Consider the following 18820-nt stretch of genomic DNA (forward strand, 5'->3'; position numbering starts at 1 on the left):
TAGTTTCTTTATTACCTTTTAATATAAAAAATGTGGGACAGGTGAGTCAGGGGCACATGCAGGGGATGGCAGAGCCCCTCCTTGGCCTCAGCCTCTGTCTCCCAGGAGACAAGAGGTCAGAGGAGCAGGCTGAGCGGGGGACCCACCAGAAGGGGCCAGGAGACGACTAGCCCGGGGCCTGTCCCTGAGGCTCCAGCCCACCCTCCATGAGAGCCCAGGGCCAGGCCTTCCTTGGCTCTCAGGCTCCTGCCCTGAGCCAGCAGGCAGCCCGGAGTCCCTGGGGTGGCTGCCACCCTTCCTCTATCCCGACGTTGGGCAAAGCAGCAGATGGCAGCATGTCTGGCAACAATGAGTTCTGGGGCTGGCAGTCAGACCCCTGTGCCTTCTTCCTGGGTCCACTGGACCGTGCCAGGGCCATGGCAGCCAATAAGCACCATCTCCAGGCTGTGGGGTTCCCAGGACAAGGCCAGGCCCCCTGACCCTGGCGGGGGCTCTCCAGTGCTGGCAGCCTCCGCCTGGCTCACAGGATCCAGGGGCTCAGTCCTAGCCTCTTCCTCAGGAGGCGGCGAGCTGGGGGTGCTAGGCTCTGGGCAGAGTTCTCCTGAGCCTAGTGGCTCTGAGTCAGAGGTGGAGGTCCAAAAAGCTGTTGTTTGAGGCCAGGGGGAGCTCTGAGATGCTGGGGGACCCCAGGGCCAGGGTGCCATGAGGGGAGGGGCCCCCGGACGAGGGTGGGGCCAGGTCCCACTCAAGACAGAACCAGCTGGGGGCTGCAGACAGTAGGAAGATGCCCCAGTGTCCACACACAGAGGCTGCAAGAGTCCAGAGGTGCTGGCTGGGCGGGGCCCCTCTCCTGATGCCTGAGGGCATGGGCCCTCCCTGTGGGGCGCCAGGAGGAGCTGCACTGCCTGGCGCAGGGACTGCAGTCCTTCCCGCATCTGCAGCACCTGCTCAGACAGCTCCATCACCTTCACAGAGGGAAGAGGGAAGGTCAGTGGAGTCAGGACCTACACAACAGCAGTCTCCCTGCCCTCCCTCCCCTCTTCCCCTCACTCACAGCCTGCCGAAGCTTGTCCAGCGTGTCTGTGTTACTCGCCTCACTGGGTCCGAGGGGGAGGGTAAGCAGGCTGTTCTCTGTGGACCGTAGGATGAGGTTACTAGCCAGGGTCCAGGCCTCTGCCCCGGTTAGTACAGATAGGGCCCAAGTTAATGAATTCTGCCCAAACTGCCAGGGGACCTCGGACACCCTGCCCCTTGCCTTCTCCCCAGGAAGCTGCTTTCTGTCTCTTGTTCTGTCCTCCAGGGACATGGACGCTCCTGGGAGCTCATTACCTGGTCCACACCCAGGGCTGCATGGCTTGGCTGGGGGCCATTTTTAACTCTGCCTTAGCCCTCTACCCTGCCAGTGAGCCAGGGATCTTGTGCTAGGGATCTTAGCAACATTATCTTATTTAGATGCACACAACCATTTTACAGACCGGAAGCTGAGGCAAGAACCAAGGTCACACTGCTGGAGAGCTGACAGCAGAGCTCCAAACCCGTTCCCAGCCACCCTCCACCACCAAGGTGCTGGTCTTAACCACCAAACTCCCTGCTCATACCATGCAGTGGGCGGAGGGGAGGAGGGCTTCTAGGCAACCTCTGTATCCTGTTGGTTTCTCAGAGGGTCACAGGGCAAAGGGAGTGCCCTGCCAACCTTCCCCCGAGCACCGGGTCCCAGTACCTGGTCCAGGGGAGGAGCTACTGCTACATTCTGGGACAGACTGCCCCATGCGGAAGGAGAATTTGGGTTGGTCGGAGCCACAGCCATCCTCAATGCCATCTACTACCCTGTGGACACAGGCACCAGGACAGTAAATCGACAGGTAACCACTGCGGTGTTTCTTGGGACAAGATACCCCAGTGTCCTCATATAGAAGTTACAGGACCCTGGAGCCGGGACAGGGGGCTTGGGACCCCAAGAGAAAGGTAATATGAGAGGTCCCTTCTCCTAGGAGATTGCAGTTTCACTGGGGATCCAAGATTGACACATGAAACAGCAGGAGAGTTCCGAGCTGAGTTCTGAATGGGAGGTATGGGAACTCCAGAGGCGTAGTCGGTCAGAGCGTGTACTTATATGGATAGGGGGTGAGGGGCCGCCGGGAAACGGAGGAGTCAGGAAAGTTACACGAGGCAATGGAAGAGGCTGGGAGGGTTAGGGTGGAGGGAGGGGCACCCAGGGCAGGGGTGTGAGTGGCCGGGGCCCTGGTCCTATCAGCACTATCTCTGCCGGAGGGCAGTGGCCCAGCGCCTGCTCACCTGGGGCTCAGATCCGGGGGCACATTCCATGGCACAGGGGGCAGCTGCAGCCCCTCTAAGCTCCGAGGGTGTGCAGAGGGGCCAGCTTCAGTCCCTGCCCTACCTGGCCGCCCTCTGCCACCCAGACGGGACCGGGGTGCGGTTTGGCGCGGGGACAGCAGCTTGGCGGCGGAGGATGAGGAGGTGCAGCCTGGGGACAGCAGGGGGCTGGAGGGTTCATCAGCTGGGGCTGGTGAGGCCGCAGGGCCCTGCTCCCCATCTGTTTCCTTCTCCTCCAGTGTGGACATGAGGGTGTCGCCGCCACTCAGGGAGCTGGTGTCCGCCTGCGAACAGTGGGGGCCAGGGAATTGGGCTTATCTTATGCTCCATTCACCTCCCCCACCCTGACCTCACCCCACTGAGGAAGAAGCTCAGTTGGGGGAGGGGAGGGCTGCTTTCCTGCTGTCACCAAAAGCCACTAAGCCCCTCAAAATTCTAGCCAAGTGTGGCTTGGTCCCTTAGGCTAACTGAACTGTCGAAGAGAACACAGCACTAAAAACTGGTTTGGAATTTGTGACATAAGTCAGTTTTATTTCATGGTGAAGAAGCGGGTCAGATGCAGGGCTTTCTTCAGAGGTGGCCTGGTGGCTGTGTGTAATCGCTGCCCTGCCCTCTGACACCATCCCTCCTCTTGGGCCTACAGGCTCCTTTTCTGGTACCAGTGGGCTCGGCGGCCCTCCCCTAAGACCTCACTCTGGAGGCCAGGAAAACTGGGCGCAGTGGCTGAGCATGGCTGGGCCCTAAAGGACAGAGTGTGGGTGTGAAGAGGCAGGGAGAGTGTAGACTCCTACCATGTGCGGGGGGTGTTCGTCCAGGCCATGTACTAACACAGCACCTCCAAAAACCCCAGCCTCTGCTCACCTCCCCAGGCTCCCTGGCACCCCAGCCTCATCCATGCACATACCCAGCATCCTCACCTCCGTGGGGCCTCCGCCAGCACCCAGGTTGTAGCTGAGCTCCCCTCGGAGACCCTGGCTGAAGCGTGGGGCAAACTCCGGGTACAGTGCCAGGCTTTCGTGCAGCCCAGCCAGCTGCAGACACTGCAGGACGCAGTACGTCAGCCCTTTCACGTCGGCATTGGCCTTGACCACTTGCTCACGCCGGGGCAGCTCACAGCCGATCAGATCTCCCTTCCCTGGGGAGAGGAAGCAGAGGTCAGTGAGCCCGCCCCTCGGCCTGGATGGAGGGAAGTCAAATGGAGGCTACTGAGCTTTCCTCATGGGCTGAGGGCTTTTCAGCTGCCCCCCCCCCTTCCCCTCTGTGGGGCCAGGACAGCACTGTGACCCAGGTGCTGCAGCACACGGGATCAAAGCCACTGTGCTGACACACATCCAAATTTTACCTGAGACCAGTGAGCAGTCACCAATTCTAGTGGCTCCCAGCCTGCCCGGGGGCCAGCGTGCTCTGGGACAGTGAAAAGCCAGACTCCCAGGCCCCGTTCCTATCTACAGAGTCAGAGTATCCACGGGAGACCCCATGATCCGATGGTTTTCCGGCCTCGCAGGTGATTCGGGGGTAGCTTATCCGGGAACAGTGTGGAGCCGGCAGGTCAGTGCCCATATGGCACAGTGGAAATGCCAAGCTCATGTCCTTCCAGCCCTGATGCCTGGTCTCTGCAATAGATCCGCATGGAACTGAGGCTGCGGTGCTTTCCTGATCTGACCAGCAGGTGTCAACGAAGGGTATCCCACCACCTGCTGACTCTGCCACCTGGCTGACAGATTGTAAATCTGTATCCCAATCTCAGAAATGTTAAACGGAGGGGAAAAATGTATGTCTTAGAATCAATGAAATGCGGTGTCTCCGAACAGAAATGTGGTGAAGATTAAGTAAGTTAGTGGAGATAAAGTGCCTGACATAGGCCATCAATCAGAATTCCTTTCCTTTCCTCCCCTGCCCACAAGTCCCCTGTAGATCCTTCCAACAGGGATGGGGTGCCACCCGGGATTGGACAGAGCACCCACTGCCCTCACAAGCCAGCTCAACCCACAGCCAGTCAGTTCACAGATTAAAGTGTTTCCTTATCCTTCGGGAAGGTGGATCACTGCCGCCCGCGCCGTGGGCTGCCTCATGCTGCCAGCACAACGCTAAATGTTCATGGACTTTTGCTCAAACTTAAGACTAGAATGCATCACTGTTAAATCTTATTTTCTTGGTATCAGGCCATCCTTCTGGTTCCTTCTGAGAGCTGTTTGGATCTCAATGTGATCATCTGATGAATGAGCTCTCTCCTCATGTGTGTCATCCGGAAATAGGATACGTGTATATTTCTTGTCTTCATCCAGGAGGTGAGATAAAACTGAGAAACAAGAGAGGAGCAGGGACAGAGTTTTGTGCCACTGGTCTCAGGGACCAGCGACCACCCTCCAGGCTGGCAGTTCAGCAGAGCCTCCCACTCAAGCTCATCAAGATCCTCCTGACACCACAGTCCAACCCACCTCTTTGGCTTGCCTTCTTCCTCCCCCGCACGGAGTTTGCACATGCTTAGCTTAGTTCATACACAGAGGAAGGGGCTGGAGTTGACATTGCTAGATGCACGGTGAGCCTTAGCTGCCAGGAGCAGGCAGGAGTCACTGGATGTTCAAGTAAGGAAGCAGGTGGGAGGTGGGATGAAGGCAAAGCAGTGAACCAGGTCCCAGGGAATCAGGCATTCTCTGGGCACCCACAGCGGCCAAGTCAACAGAGGAAACAGTTCATTTGGAACAGATGTGCAGGGACAGGATGGGTCAAAGGTGAAGTAAGTCCCGGTGCTGGGGACATTCTGGAGGCAAAGGCCCGGGGTGAAGGTGGTGGTCATTCTTGAGGCTCTGTATCAATTCTGAACGTGGCTATTCTGAGATCTGGTGCCTGGCATCAGTGAAGACATGTTCTTGCAGGACTCATGCCAGCTCCCAGCCACACTGCTTCCTCGATGCAGGCTGAAGCCATCTGTTTAATAATCCACTTGACAATCTTGCTTTGGGGTGACCAGTCTGCAATGATCAAAATCTGTCTTCTCACCCTTGTGAATCTCTCCAGTTCCCCACAAGTTCTCAAGGACGGACAGACACATGTGAGCAGCCATTAACTCTGTCTGCTCAGAGTCCTGGCACAAACGGCATCTGGCCCAGAAGCCAAACTCATGAATGACACAAGGTGAAGAGTGAAGCAGCCTCTTGCCTCTCTCAATTCCAAGACCTGTTTCCTGTCGGAACATCTTCCTCCTCGAGGGAGAGAGGATGGACACAGTAGCTGCTGGCATCTGGTCATCCTGATTCTCCAGATTAGTACACATCGCAGCTGCTCCGGGCATCACCTGTCCACACAGTGAGTCTACAAGTGCTTGGCTGCTTGAGGATTCAGCCGTGGTTAGGGTGCCACCTCCTTTCCGTCCAGGCCTTTCCCGTGTGCAAGGCCCTCTGAGGTCACTGCTGGCAGCCTCTCATAGCCCAGGTGCCATGCAGCCCATGTTTCCCGGATGCCCAGATGTGCTGCACGTCAGGGCATCCTGAAACAAAGCCCTTTCTTGGGTGCAGTCTCCACAGAGCAGAGCGCCTGGTAGCACAGTGTATGAAGCCTGAGGTCTAAAGTTGGGTAGACAAGTTCTAAGCCTGTCAGTTCATCAACCTCTGGGAACCTTTGTCTCCTTCTATGTAAAATAGGAATAACACCACTTCCTCCCCCAGGGTTTTGAGGTTTGCTTGAGAGGAAGGTGCAAGCTGGCCCCGCTGTGAGACCCTGGCGTCAGCACTATTATGATGCTGATTCCATAACTGCAAATTCTTCTTCCTTGTCAAGGAGTGGATCCTTTCCTTTTCCCCTTTTCACCTCTTTCCTTTTCCAAGAAAGGAGTATACATGCTGCTTCTGAACTCTGCTGTCATCCCTCAAGGCCCTGGGCTGGCTGTCATCTGCCCTGGGAGAGTAGTAGCATCTCCTCTCTCCCCAGCCCAGTGGTGGTGGGAGGCCCACAAAGCAAATGTCCTTTCCTCGCTTTCCCAGCCCTTCCTGAACACTCTCCAGCACTTAAATCCTCAGCGTTTGAATTTCTTCCTTGTCAGAAAGTGCCGCTCACCCGTGTCCCGTCATATACGACAGACTGACTGGTCCCCCACTCGCTCTGGCCTCTGACACCCTCTAAATCGGTTCCACCTCCTTACGTCGCCACCAGGCCCACGCTGAGCTTTTCCCAGAGCTCCATGGCTGCTCCATGGCTGCTCCTGGCTCCATCCTGGCTGTCTCTCCAGGTGGTCTTGCCTGGGTCCCCTCTCTGGATTTTCTGCACACGGGGCCATCTGCCTCCCACAAGCCCTCTCCCCCACCCTCACAAACCTAGGATGGCAAGCACGGTGCCACCCTTGAGCACCTCCATGGAGCCGGAGCAGACGAAGTAGAGGGCCTGGAGAGCATCGCCTTGGTGGATGAGGTACTCGCCGGGTGTGCAGAAGGCGGGCCGCAGGGCCAGGGACAGTGCCCGCAGGCAGCCGCGGCTTGCCGCCTCAAACAGGGGCAGCTGCAGGACCTCCTTGTGCAGGTGCATGGCAATGTCTGCTCGAAGCTCATCAGGAAGGCTCTGCAGCAGCTGCAGGTGGGGAGCAGAGGGGAGGGTTGGGGTGGCAGAAAGGGAGGCAGCCTCCAACCTGCCCCACAGGGACTGGTCATTGAGGGGCTCTCTGCCTCCCTCTCTGCCACTTTGTTCCCTCCATGAGCAGCCCAGCTCTCCTCCTCCAGACCTAACAAGAGTGGAGAGGGGCCTCCAAACCTTCCTGGCCACCCTCTGCCCCATGCTGCTGTCCCCCAGGAGAGAGCAAGGGCAAGGAGGCCAGAATTCTGCATTCCTGGCCTCCCAGCCCACTCCTGAGAATTTTAGACCAATTGCACACCCCTTGAAGGAGCAAAGCTAGAAGGGTCAGCCTGGAGGCCTGCGCACCTCTGTGGTGTCGATACCGTTGTTCACGGCCCAGGTCGCCTGGAAGTACTCGAGCATGCGCTGCTTGAGGGGCTTGGGGATGCGGTGGATGCGGATGTAGTCGCGCAGGTCGCGGGTGCGGCTGTGGTACAGAAAGCGGCGGGCGTACATGCGCTGGATGATGGCCGTCACGTTCCCAAACACCACCGCGTGCATCAGGGCTGGGGAGGGTGGCGAGAGGGGGTCACCTCCAGGACCGGCCTGGCCCAGCCTGACCGACACCAGGCTGCGCACGTCTGTCCCGCCCCGCCCCCCCTCGTCCTCCACAGGCTCCTGGGAAAGGCACAGGGCTGCGCTGGGTGGCATGGAGGCCTGCAGCCAAATCGGCTCTCCCGGCCTTGGCCTCAAGGTCCTTGGGCCCCTAAAACAGAAGAACTTCTGGGAAGACCCGTGGGAACCTGGGAGAGGTGGAGAGGGAGGGGCCACCTGGGGCCAGAAGTCTGGGAGCGTCCCAGAGCGTGGCAGGCCTCACCCCCGATGAGCATGGTGCAGATGGAGAAGATCTTCTCCGTGTCCGTGTTGGCAGACACGTTGCCGAAGCCCACACTGGTGAGGCTGCTGAGTGCGAAGTAGAGGGAGGTGATGTAGGCACTGCGCAGGGACGGGCCACCCAGGAGCTCCAGCCCCGTCCTGTTGGCCTCGCTGCTGCAGTTGTCACTCTGGTCAGAACTGTTCGCTGCAGCTGGGCTCCGGCCCACCAGGTAGTAGGGGGTCTCCAGTCGGCGGGCCAGCTCCTGCAGCCAGCCTGGGAAGGGGGCAGGGGCCCGAGTCAGCAGGAGAGCACGCCAGGCTGTGGGTGCAGGTATGCCTGCTGGTAGCCCCGGGGTGGGGGACATGTGGATACAGATCTATGCCATGGTTTCCCTCCACCTTCCTCCTCTGCCGGCCCAGTGCCCTCCTCTCCATCCCCTTAGCCTGAGGCTGAGGCTGCCATCTCCCCAGCTGGAGTCTGTTGGTGCCGAGGACGGAGTAAGGAGCACTGTACCCTCTCCCCACAGCTGGCACTAACCCCAGACCACTGTTCCCAGGGCTGGATGGGCGAGGCCACCTCCTCTGCCCTGTCCACTCATCTTTGAACTTGCCTCATCTCTAAACACAACCACACACACCACTCAACTTCACACGCATGTTCTCAAGCACAGCGACATGGATATGCACATGACACCACCAAGGCTATACACGTGCTCCCCACAGGCAGGAGGACAAGGGCACACACATGTGAGCACGTTCGCAGAGGCACAGCCACGCCACTCACACAGAGAAGGCCAGTGAGCACTTGGGAGATAGACAAGGCTACACAGGTGCTTGCACACTGGTGTCCAGGTTGGAGAGGGGACACACTCGCACGGATACAAGCACATGGGTGAGAACACTCAAAGGCCACAGGCAGGCAGGCACCTGGGCACATGCAGACACAGACCAGCCTGGCGGGCTGGGTGGAGGCTGAAGATCATCCCAGTTTCCCCATCAACCCCATTCTCTGGGCTTCCCTTGGCAGGAGGTGGGAGCAGTGGGACCTACCTCTTCACATGCACCTGCCCCCTCCCACCTCAACACACCCTAGACCCCCTGCTCCACACTCTCCCCAACACCTTACACATGTTGTGTCCCCCCCCACCATGATCCCAACTCTCCCTCTCTCACCTACCCACCCATTCATTCATTTGGCAACCCTTTGCAGAGGCCAGGAGCTGCGGGGACCCATGGGAGCTTCCTGCAGGGTAGGAGCTACATCCAGAGTTACACAAGGCCAGAGTGCCACACGACGGGGCTCACACCAACATGCTATGGGCTACGGCTAGAAGGCTTCCTGGAAGAGGAGACATTTGTCCTTGGTCTCAGAGGATGGATAGAGTTTTGATACAAAGAAACTGAGGTGGGGGAGGTCATTCCTGGTATAGGGAAAGGCATAAGCAAAATCTCAAGATGGAAACAAGTACAGGCAAGCAACTCGGCTTAGGTAGATGGGGGTTCACACTGGGGCATCAAATTCCGGGCCAAGAAATTTGGGGGGTTGTGAGAAGGCCTGAGCCAAGGTGAGATTCCCCTCCTGTTAATTGAGGTGTCCTGTGAGAATGCAGGGGAGCGTGCAAAACTTTTCAGTCATTAGTTGGGCCCTGAGGGTGAAGCCAGTGGCCAGGTGAGGGGGGGGAGGGGGGCACGGGGAAAGAAGCAGGAGCACAGGGGAGGGTGGCTGAGGTGCCCCTCTTCACCTTGGCCTGGGCCTCCATATGGGGAGTCAGGCCAGCAGAGTCTGTTCCTGAGGCTGGTGACGTATACTGTGAATTGCCCTGAGCGAGTCCCTCAGTACTTAGCACAGTCTTTTGAAAATCCAGCCCATCTCCACTGGGCTGATGGGAATCTGGGGCAGGAATCCTGTGCCCACACCACGGGCCGTGGACCAGGGGAACAAGGCCAGGAAGCCACAGGAAGGTGCCTCCCGCAGACAGAGCGGGCCGGCGGGGCCGGACTTTGGGAGGTCTGGTGTGACTCCAGCCCGGGTTGGGATAGTTTCCCTGGAGAAAGAAGGTGGAGGTGATGACCCGAAGAACTTGGAAACAACCCAGATGTGAACTGGTACCAGCCCCAAATAGGACAAAAGTACTCTGGAACTTGAGGTTCAAGGGTACAAGAATGGCCATGTCTATCTACAAAGCAATCCGCCTCCCCCACATCACCAGGCTCTCCCTGGTGGACTCAGAGCCCGCTGGGAGCCACAAGTGTTACCAATGTCGGCTCCTTAGCCCGTGAAGTAGCCAGGACAAAAGAGCTACATGGACTAAAGCCCAGGGTGCCTGGGTCCCCTTTGGGGATGGAGGGGCGGACCCAGGAATTTGGTGTCTCAGCCCACTTTGGGGTCAGCGCTTTGTGTCCCCGTTATCCATCTCTTGGCCCTCTGACTACATGTTCACTGAACGGCCGTCTGAACCCAGAGCAGCCTCCACACAGCCCCACTCTGGGAAGGGCAGGCGCCAAGGAGCTGACACTGCCTGGAGCATCTGTGTGCTCGGTGACTCCAGGGCTTGGGAAATGTCCAGGTGGGCCCTCTGGTCCTCACACGGGTCTCTCTGGGCTGGAGAAGGAGAGAGTGTTCACAGGAGCCTCCCCATCCCTGGGAACTGACCCGAGTAGGTTTCTAAGGCCAACCTGGCTCCCACCGAGGAGTGGACAGTCATGACAGGCTGTCAGAGCAGCTGATGTCTTACCACTGACTGGGAACTGGTGCGAAAGGCCAGCACTGGAGGTGGCTGGAGGGCTGGAGGGCGGGGAGGAAGACTGGGGTGTTACATTTTGGAGCTGCAAGCATGGAGAGTTAGAAATGGCTGGGACAGAATGGTTTGGCGTCAGAGAGAAAAAATGGAAGTTGAGATGTCCACGTAGTGACGCCAGGGGAACTGCAAGGGAGAACAAGGTGAGAGGGGGGCGATCTGAGGAAAGCTCGGAGCTGAGGGGCTGGAGTAGGAGGAGGCCAGCCCAGGGCAGAGGGGCGGAACATTTCGAAAGACTGTGTTTGGCAGGGTCAGGTGCTACAGGGATTTCAAGAGGATGAGGGTTTGGCCCCAGATCGCTGTGACCCGCTGGATGACATTTCGGGTGATGTTTTGGGATGAGAAGTAGAGCTGGAAGCTCTCCTAGCAGGAGTTAAGATGTGAGTGGGAGGTAAGCAGAGGGAGGAGTTGTGAAAGTGGAGGTGAAATGAAGGAGAGTGAAGACACTGGTGGGATGTGGAAAAGACCGAGTTTTAGGCTGGAGGAGGGCTGAGAAGCAGCCGAGAGAGATGCAGCCTGGAGGTGACAAGAGTGGGGACTAAGGCTTAGGAGCCGAGATGTTGGGGGATGAGCTTCAGAGAAGGTAGCAGGGAAGTGCCAGACATCAGAGGAACCCTGGAGGACACTGGCTCCCTGCACAGCCTTCTCCAGCTAGGCAGGGGCTTGAAGAATGTGATAAAAGTTTGGCCACAAGAAGGTCATTATGGGTGAATAAGACTCCTCCAGGCAGCCCACCAGGCTTTCTCCACAATGCCCCGCTGCTGGAGAACAGGCCTACTGTGAGGTGATGGCTGTCACACTCACACACATACCACCCCCACATTTTTCTCAAACACACGTCTACTTGCACACATGTTACTGTGACACACACATACAAGCACACACACACACACACACACACACACACACACTTCTACACATCTCTGACCAGCTCGCAAACATGCCCTGACAGAGACACATGCATTCACACTTCCCTGACACACATACACTCGAGTAGACACACTCCTGGACACATATGTATGCACACTCGAATGCCCCCCTCCCACCCCAGCCTCTCGTACCTATCTCAGGCAGCTCAGATGCGCTGCTCTCAATCTCCTGCTGGCCAATATAGAACCAGACGCAGGCCACCCAGTGGGCGAGCAGGGCAAACACAGCCATGAGCAGGGTCAGCACCACAGCACTGTACTGCGAGTAGCGGTCCAGCCGCGGGAGCAGGCGCAGCAGGCGCAGCAGCCTCACAGTCTTCAGCAAGTGGGCCCCGAAGTACTGGGGGGGGGGGGGAGAGGTCACTCCTGGGCCAGCCCCCACTGTCCCACCCCAAAACCCACCCTGCCCGGCCACACTGACCACGTTGACCTCGAAGGCGTGTAGCAGGTCAAAGGGCAGGGCGGCAATGACGTCCAGCAGGAACCAGGTGGTAATGTAGTGGAGGCAGATGGACTTGGGGGCAAACACCACCTGGCCCGACTTGGACACGAACGTGGTTCGGAAGTTCAGCACGATGTCTGTGGAATGTCCGGGGGGACTTGTCTCAGGGTGGGGAGGAGCCACGCTTTACTGGGCACCAGCTCAGTATGTGACACTATCCTGGGGCCTTGACCTGTAGTAACTCTAAAAGGTGAACACGGCTAGGCCTATTGGATGGAGAAAGAAACTGAAGCTTGGAGAGGCTCTGACTGGCTCAGGGTCACACAACCCGTTAGCGGCAGAGACACATGTGGGACTTAGGTCTGATTTCAAAGCCCACAGGAGGAGGGCCCGGGGCACTGGGGCCATGCAGATTCTCCCCACGAAAGCCCAAGGGGCACCTGGCACGGGGTTGGGTGGGAGGCACAGAGGGCACCTACCAAGAATGAAGAGGACCTCCACGGCCAGGTCACAGACGCTGGGGGGGCCGCGGGCGGCGCTGGGCTCCCGGGCTGTGCTCACACACACGCTGTAGGGCACGGTGACAGCCACGTAGAGGGTGGCGAGCAGGATGAAGCCGTCCCAAGTGGCCCTCAGTGCCCCACAGTGCAGCAGGATGAACGGTGACTTCCGAATGGCGGCTACCTTGTACTCAGGCAAGTTTGGCTTCTCCCCAAACACCTTCTGAGTGAGGCAGGGCGGGTCCAGGCAGGATGACAGGAAATTGGTACAGGCTGAGTTTGGATAGGGTCCAGGACAGGCATCCATCTTCTTTCCCTCCCTGCATTCTCAAAGTAACCTCTGACATAGGCATTCGAGTCCCCACATTATAGAGCAGAAGACTGAGGATTAGGGAGGTCAAGTGACTTAGCTAAGGTCACACAGCTGTTTAGGGGAGGAGCCAGGATTAAGCCAAAAAGCCCATCTGACCCCAGGGCCAAGACCCTCCTCTATATTTTCGATGGATCGTGCATATGACAGTCCCTCCCTCAGTCACAACCCCAAAGTACTGGTGGGGCCTGTGTGGTCTCCTGGACATTCTCAGTTGCCCCCTCCATCTCCTCAGCCGTCCCTACCCTGGCCCAACCCCCAGACACACACCCTAGTGCTCAATCCACCTTATTGAGCTTGTGCTTGCCCTTGGGTTGCTTCTGCAGGTGCCCAGACAGGTGGTAGAGCACAGCCCGGCTCCGCCGCCGGTTGGCATTGAAGCCTTTGGCTCTTGCCCGGCCATATCGACGCCGGCCACGACCTGCAAAAGAAGAGGGGCCCATGAGGACGATGGTGGAATGGTCTTGGGTGTAAGATAGTAGGTGCTGGCCCATGGACAGGTCTGGCTCATTGACTGGTCTGTTTAGAGTTGGAGGCTCTGGCATGCCTCCCTTCCTAGAATCACTTGCACCCCCGGCAAAGGGCAACCCTACAGGTGCTTGAGACACCCAGTGCCTGCTTGAAGGAGAAGGAGGTGTGGACCAAGGCAAGGCAGGAGAGGCTCTCCACCGGGAAAGGCCAGGGAACAGAGGGGAGAGGTGGTCCCTGGGGTGGGGGGAGTGCAGAGCAAGCAGAGGCCATCAGGCAGAGCTGCAGAAGCTCAGAGAAGGGCTGCAGGGTCCAGGTGCAGGGACCACTAAGAACTTACCTTGTGGAGAGGCTGAGTCAGGGCTGGGGTGGGGGATGAGGAATGGAGACTACCCAACACCCCCAAGTGGCAGAGAGGCCGTGGAGCAGGTTCGGATGACAGCTTGGTGAGCTGTCTAAGGGCCTTCCCAGCCCTGGGAGGACTTAAAGGGGGGCTTTGGCCAGGGCTCTCCAGTCAGACATGTGAGGAAAAGGCCTGGGGCTGCGGGCTGTGGCTCAGCCTCACTAATTGGTCAGAAAATGGAACTTCACAGGCACTAGTGGAGTTTGCTTTCAGTTTTTTACCAAGTTTGACTTCGAAACTCCAACCATACACCCTGGCTGGTGTTGCTAAGTTGGTAGAGCATTGCCCCATGCACCTAAAGGTCTCGGATTCAATTCCTGGTCAAGGGCACATACCTGGGTTACAGGGTCGATGCCTGGCCCTGGTTGGGGCACATGTGGGAGGCAACCAATCAATGTGTGTGTCTCACATCGATGTTTCTCTCTCTCCGTCTCTCTGCCTCTCTCTCTCCCCTCTCCCTCCTTCCCTCCCTTCCACTCTCTCTCTAAAAAAAGAAAAAAATCAATGGAAAAGATATCCTCAGGTGAGGATTAGTAATAACAAAACTTCAAAATGCTCCAACTGTATACCCACCAGTCTACTTGGAAACAGGCTTTCTATACCGGGCCATGTGGAGCGGAGAACAGCACAGGCCTCTCAGCCAGCAGAGTGGGAGCCAACAAGTGTAAATGGGTGGGGCAGCCACAAGCTCAGGCCTGAGGTGACCAACACCCCAGCCACAGACGCTAAATCAATGGCCCCACAGGCACCCACCTGTCTCCTTCCATTTGTCAGGGCCCCCTCGGCTCTTGGTGTCACTGATGTCCTTGTGAGAGACCAGGAAGAGGGCCACCTCCCCTTTCTCATTCTTGATGGGTATCACATCCAGCAGACACCAGAACGGGAGCCCTGGGCACAAAGACAGACTCAGCCCAGCTCCCATTCTCCACCTGCCCCAGGTGACAGAGGCTCCACTGACACCCACGGCGAGGCACAGCAGGACCCTGGGAGGGCAGCAGCCGCCTGCTCCATCTCGGACAGGTTTTGATGGAACAGGGTGGTAGAAAGCAAGGGAGAGCAGGGATGACGGTCAGACATGTGTGTTCACAGATCTGTCCTACTGACACTGGGACATTTTCCTGCTGGGTTGGGGAACCCAAGATGGGAAACCGAATGGAGGCTAAGGACGGGGTGAGGATGGAAGAGAGGACGGCCGGGGATGGGGTGGGGTGGAGGAAGAGGAGGTGGGTGTGTGGGAAGTTAGGATGAGATGGGGAGATGGAGAAGATGAGAATGGAAAGGAGGCACAAAGGATGGGGTGGGTGCCAGTCTGGGGGAAACTGAAGAGGTGCCAGGTGGCCCCTCACCACTCTTCCGGTAAAGGATCAGCTCTGCCTTGAACTCCTTGTGCTCATCCAGGGCCTTGCGGATTTGTTGGCGGACGAGCTCACTGGTGTCTGGCCCATAGAGGAAGGAGCAGGCACAGCCCCGCTGCATGACTTCAGCCCGGGAGAAACCCGTGAGGTCACAGAAGCCATCAGAGCAGTAGACCACAGGGAAGAGCCCCGCCACCTGGGCATTGCCCAGCACGAAGTTACTGTCTGCAAGAGAGCATCTCTCAGAGGAAGCTTGGGACAAGAGGTGCAGGGTCCACCACCCCTCCTTTCCATTAGGGTGGGCTTCCTAAGACCCAGGAATCGTGCGTGCGTGCGTGCGTGCGTGCGTGCGCGTGTTGGGGGTGTGGACAGGGTTAGGCAGGAATGTTTATGAACAGGAATGAGCGTGTCACCTGTGTCAGTGCCCCACTCTTTGCAGTGTGTGTATGGGTGCATTTGGGAATCAGGACCTGTGAACACTGAGGTTGGTGAATGCAGTGTGGGCACTGTGCCCTCTGGAGTGTGTCCTGAGCAGCTTGGGGCAAGAGGTGGGTTTGGGGAGGCTGAAAGGAGGACCACAGCACCAGCTCTAGGCCAGCCTCAGCCCCACCCTACCTCTGCTAAGCTCACTCACCAGCTAGGCACCCAATTTGGCCATGTGGCCCCTCCCACTGGCCTGAGAGGCTGTCCAGGCCACCATCCATTCTGCCCTGTTTGAGCCCCAGCTGGGTGCCCTGGCTCAGGAATGAATGAATGTGACCGAGAATGAGAGTGTAAGAATGGGAGCTGAATATGGAGTCTGGAGCCAGAAATGTACTGGGAAGTGGGGGGTGCTGAATCAGCAGGAGCCAAGCACACAGCAACGCAGACGGAGAAGCCTGGGGTGGGGGGGACGCTCACAGAAGGGCTCCCACCGGCTTTCTATCAGGAACAGGAGACCACAGAGGGCGCCAGGCAGGGAGCTGGGAAGCCCCCTGGGGGGAGGAGGAGAGGGGAGGGGCTGCCATGATCTTCCCTGTGCTCAGACCTCAGGAACCCACAATCTAGACGCTCTGGTCGCCTTCTCCAAACTTCCCCAGTCTCCTTGGTAGCTTCCAAATCGACCTTTGGGGGCTAGTGGACTCCGTGGGTTTAGGCGGTCAGGTGAGCTTGGCCAAGCGGTACACTCCTGAGTCCCACCGACTCTATCTCCATTTGCGAACCTCTTGTCTAAATCTTGTTTTTGAGCCCCCACCTCACCCGCTATCCCGCCAGTGCGAAGGCAGAAGGTAGTGGGTGGGAACGCGCCATGTCCAGGGACAGGATGGGCAAGACTGACTGGGTTGGGGTCGCGCCTCGGCAAACAGACGGCACCCCAAGCCCCAAACCCGGAGGCTTCTCGCCGTTTTCCTGGCCTGGGTCAGAGTTGATTCTAAACCTTGGGGGCGGGAGGGGGTGAGGGGAATGGGCGTCTGGAAGGAGACGGAGGTCTCAGCTACCAGCTGGGGCAGGTGGAGGCGGAGCGCGAAGGAGGGAGGGTGAGCGCAGGAGGGCGGCCAACCGAGATGCTGGGTGCCGGACCCGCGGAACCCCGGGCAGGGGCCGGCTCGTTCAGGGGCCATCGGGCCGAGGGTAGGACTCACGCGTGCCGTCGAAGCGCGTGGCGATGGTGTCCAGAAAGGTGTTCTGCGGCGCCAGGAGTCCCCGCATGGCCGGCATCTTAGGCAGCCGTGGCCGCCCGCCCCATCCCTCCGGGGCGCGGGGACTCAGGGCCGGGGGAGGGCGCCCAGCTCGGCCGCCCCCCGCCGGGCCCCGCGCCCCTTAGCGCAGCTGTCGGGGGACAATGCCCACCCCAGACTCGCAGGCCCCGCCGGCCGCCCGCGCGCGAGGGGCCGTCCCTGCCGTCGGGGCCCGGGGCATGGCGCGCGGCCCCTCGCGCTCCGGCCGCCCACGAATCCCCGGCTCCAGACTCAGCGCCGGCTGCGCTCTCGGCACCTTCCGCTCGCAACGGCGGCGACCGTGGCTCCCGTTTCAGCTGCAGTTCGGCTCCCGCACGGGCTCGAATGGGTGCCGGGTCCCCGCGGCTCCCTCCGTCTGTCGGGGAGAAGCGGCAGCCTCCCTCCCTCCCTGGGGCGCCCGCCGCCTGCACCGGGGTAACCATGGAGACCGGGCACACCCAGGCAGGGCCGCCTCCTTAAAGGGACAGGACTCCCACCGAGGGAACCCCCTCCCCTCGGGACCTCGGTGGGAGCAGGGGAGGTGGCGGTCCTCCAATCCCCGCCGCCCGGCCCGCCCCAAGCCGCCCGGCCCACCCTGCGGAGAAGGACCGGCGAGCGCCGGGTCTGGCTGGGGCTCCCCAGCCGCAGGGGAGCGGCGCCTTCTCCGCAATAGGGACCTGAGCAGAGGCTGGGGCTGGGGGCGGGGGCGGGAGGGAAGGTAGAGTGTGCCTTCCCCGAGGAAACTGTAATCGGAAAAGGGGTGGGGGCACTAGCGCAGCAGGTGAAGGCCGGGTAGTTGGCGGAGGTTGGGACCCCTGGAGGGATCCCAGTTGTGCAGGGGAAGTCTAAAGGCGACTGGGGGGAGGGGGACGTTCTGCACACAGCTTCTGGGCATGCCAGCCTTTCTCAGCCTCAACTTGACCCCTGGAAATGGATCGCTCCATCTATAGCAGATGCCGCTGCAGCCGGGAGCTGTTGGGAAATTGGAGGGTGGGAAGCCCTGGGAGGAAGGTTCAAATGCTCCCCGTGTGCGCTCCGGAGCGGAAAGGGTACAGGTGTGCGCGGATGCGGGGAGGCCAGACCCTCTGCCTTGCCCCCATATTTCTATTCATCACCTATTGCTCCCAGGCTGCGCTAGAGGGTCCGGTTGCCAATGCCGGGGACAGGTAGACGTCAGACGCTGGTGAGAACTTCCTAGCCTAGCACGTGGGTCCTGGCGAGCCCGGAGTCAGGAGGACCCAGCCTCCGCTCCCCGCCCCGCTTCAGTCCTCGAGAACTCGGCTGGGATCTGGAGGGGAAGCTGGCAGAGGTGGGGTGCGTTGGCTCCATCCCCCCTCGGGTGAGGAGTTGAAAGGAGGGGCCAGGCGCCCGGAGAGGAGGCGGCCCGAGCAGTCTCCTGCTCGTCTCTGGCGCTGCGTCGGTGTCCCCAGCCTCGCGCTGCCAGCGCCGCTCCTCCCTCCCACGGTTTGCAAGTGAGCACGGCTACCGCCCGCGCCCAGAGGAGCCGCCGGGGCCAAAACAGCAATTTGTTCCCGAACGAGTGAGGCTGGCGGCTGTGCACTCCCCACCGCTCTAGAGGATACACCCAGTGTCACCAGTATCCGAAAGGAGAGTCCGCCGCTCCACCTCCCACTCGTCCACAACGAGGGCCAAGCCCCAAGCACCTGTATTAAAATGAACTGGTGCTTTTGGGAGGAGAGAGGAAGCGTACTCTGAATCCTGAAATCCTGTTCCCAGGAAGAAAGAGCCTAAAAAGGAGTCTGCAGCTCATGCTCCCCACCCCCACTCCCACCCTCACGAGGGTCCTGGCTGTCCCACTCCCACCAGGGTCCTGGGCTGCAAAGTAACCCTCCCTTAGCCGCTCTTCTGCGCTCCTCCGGGTGACATTCAGGCATTCTGCTAAGGAGAGGGTGCAGGTTAGGGTCAGCTCACCTTGAAGACGGGATGAGGCAGTGGTTGAGAGCACCCACCAACTTGGGAACCAAACTAGGTCTGAAAATAGCTCTGCCACTTACTGTGTGATTTTCCTTCTGTGACTCGGTTTTCTTATGTGTCAAATGGGGATGATAAGAACACTTCAGAGGATTGTTAGGAATGAGTAAAGGA

At 59.1% G+C, this 18820-nt stretch overlaps 1 protein-coding gene across 5 annotated transcripts; it reads right to left on the reverse strand.

Moving 5' to 3' along the window:
- Positions 1 to 17287, reverse strand: KCNH3 (potassium voltage-gated channel subfamily H member 3). 5 transcript variants are annotated; one of them, XM_036299125.1, is made up of 15 exons: positions 16640 to 17287; positions 15009 to 15242; positions 14416 to 14550; positions 13079 to 13212; positions 12401 to 12641; positions 11901 to 12058; positions 11612 to 11819; positions 7754 to 8026; positions 7243 to 7442; positions 6645 to 6894; positions 3252 to 3469; positions 2296 to 2618; positions 1721 to 1827; positions 1055 to 1173; positions 1 to 965 (listed from the first exon to the last, which is right to left on the reverse strand). In XM_036299125.1, exons 1-15 carry the CDS (start codon positions 16713 to 16715, stop codon positions 369 to 371), a joined length of 3273 nt encoding a protein of 1090 aa, XP_036155018.1. In that variant the 5' UTR covers positions 16716 to 17287; the 3' UTR covers positions 1 to 368. The 5 variants fall into 5 exon arrangements, with proteins under 5 accessions (XP_036155018.1, XP_036155021.1, XP_036155017.1 ...); XM_036299128.1 differs by having other exon boundaries at positions 12401 to 12644; positions 15009 to 15238; positions 16640 to 17286; XM_036299124.1 differs by having other exon boundaries at positions 12401 to 12644; positions 16640 to 17286.
- Between the last annotated feature and the right edge of the window lie 1533 nt (positions 17288 to 18820).

Source organism: Myotis myotis, unplaced genomic scaffold (assembly GCF_014108235.1).
Source record: "Myotis myotis isolate mMyoMyo1 unplaced genomic scaffold, mMyoMyo1.p scaffold_m19_p_3, whole genome shotgun sequence".
NCBI lineage: Eukaryota > Metazoa > Chordata > Mammalia > Chiroptera > Vespertilionidae > Myotis > Myotis myotis.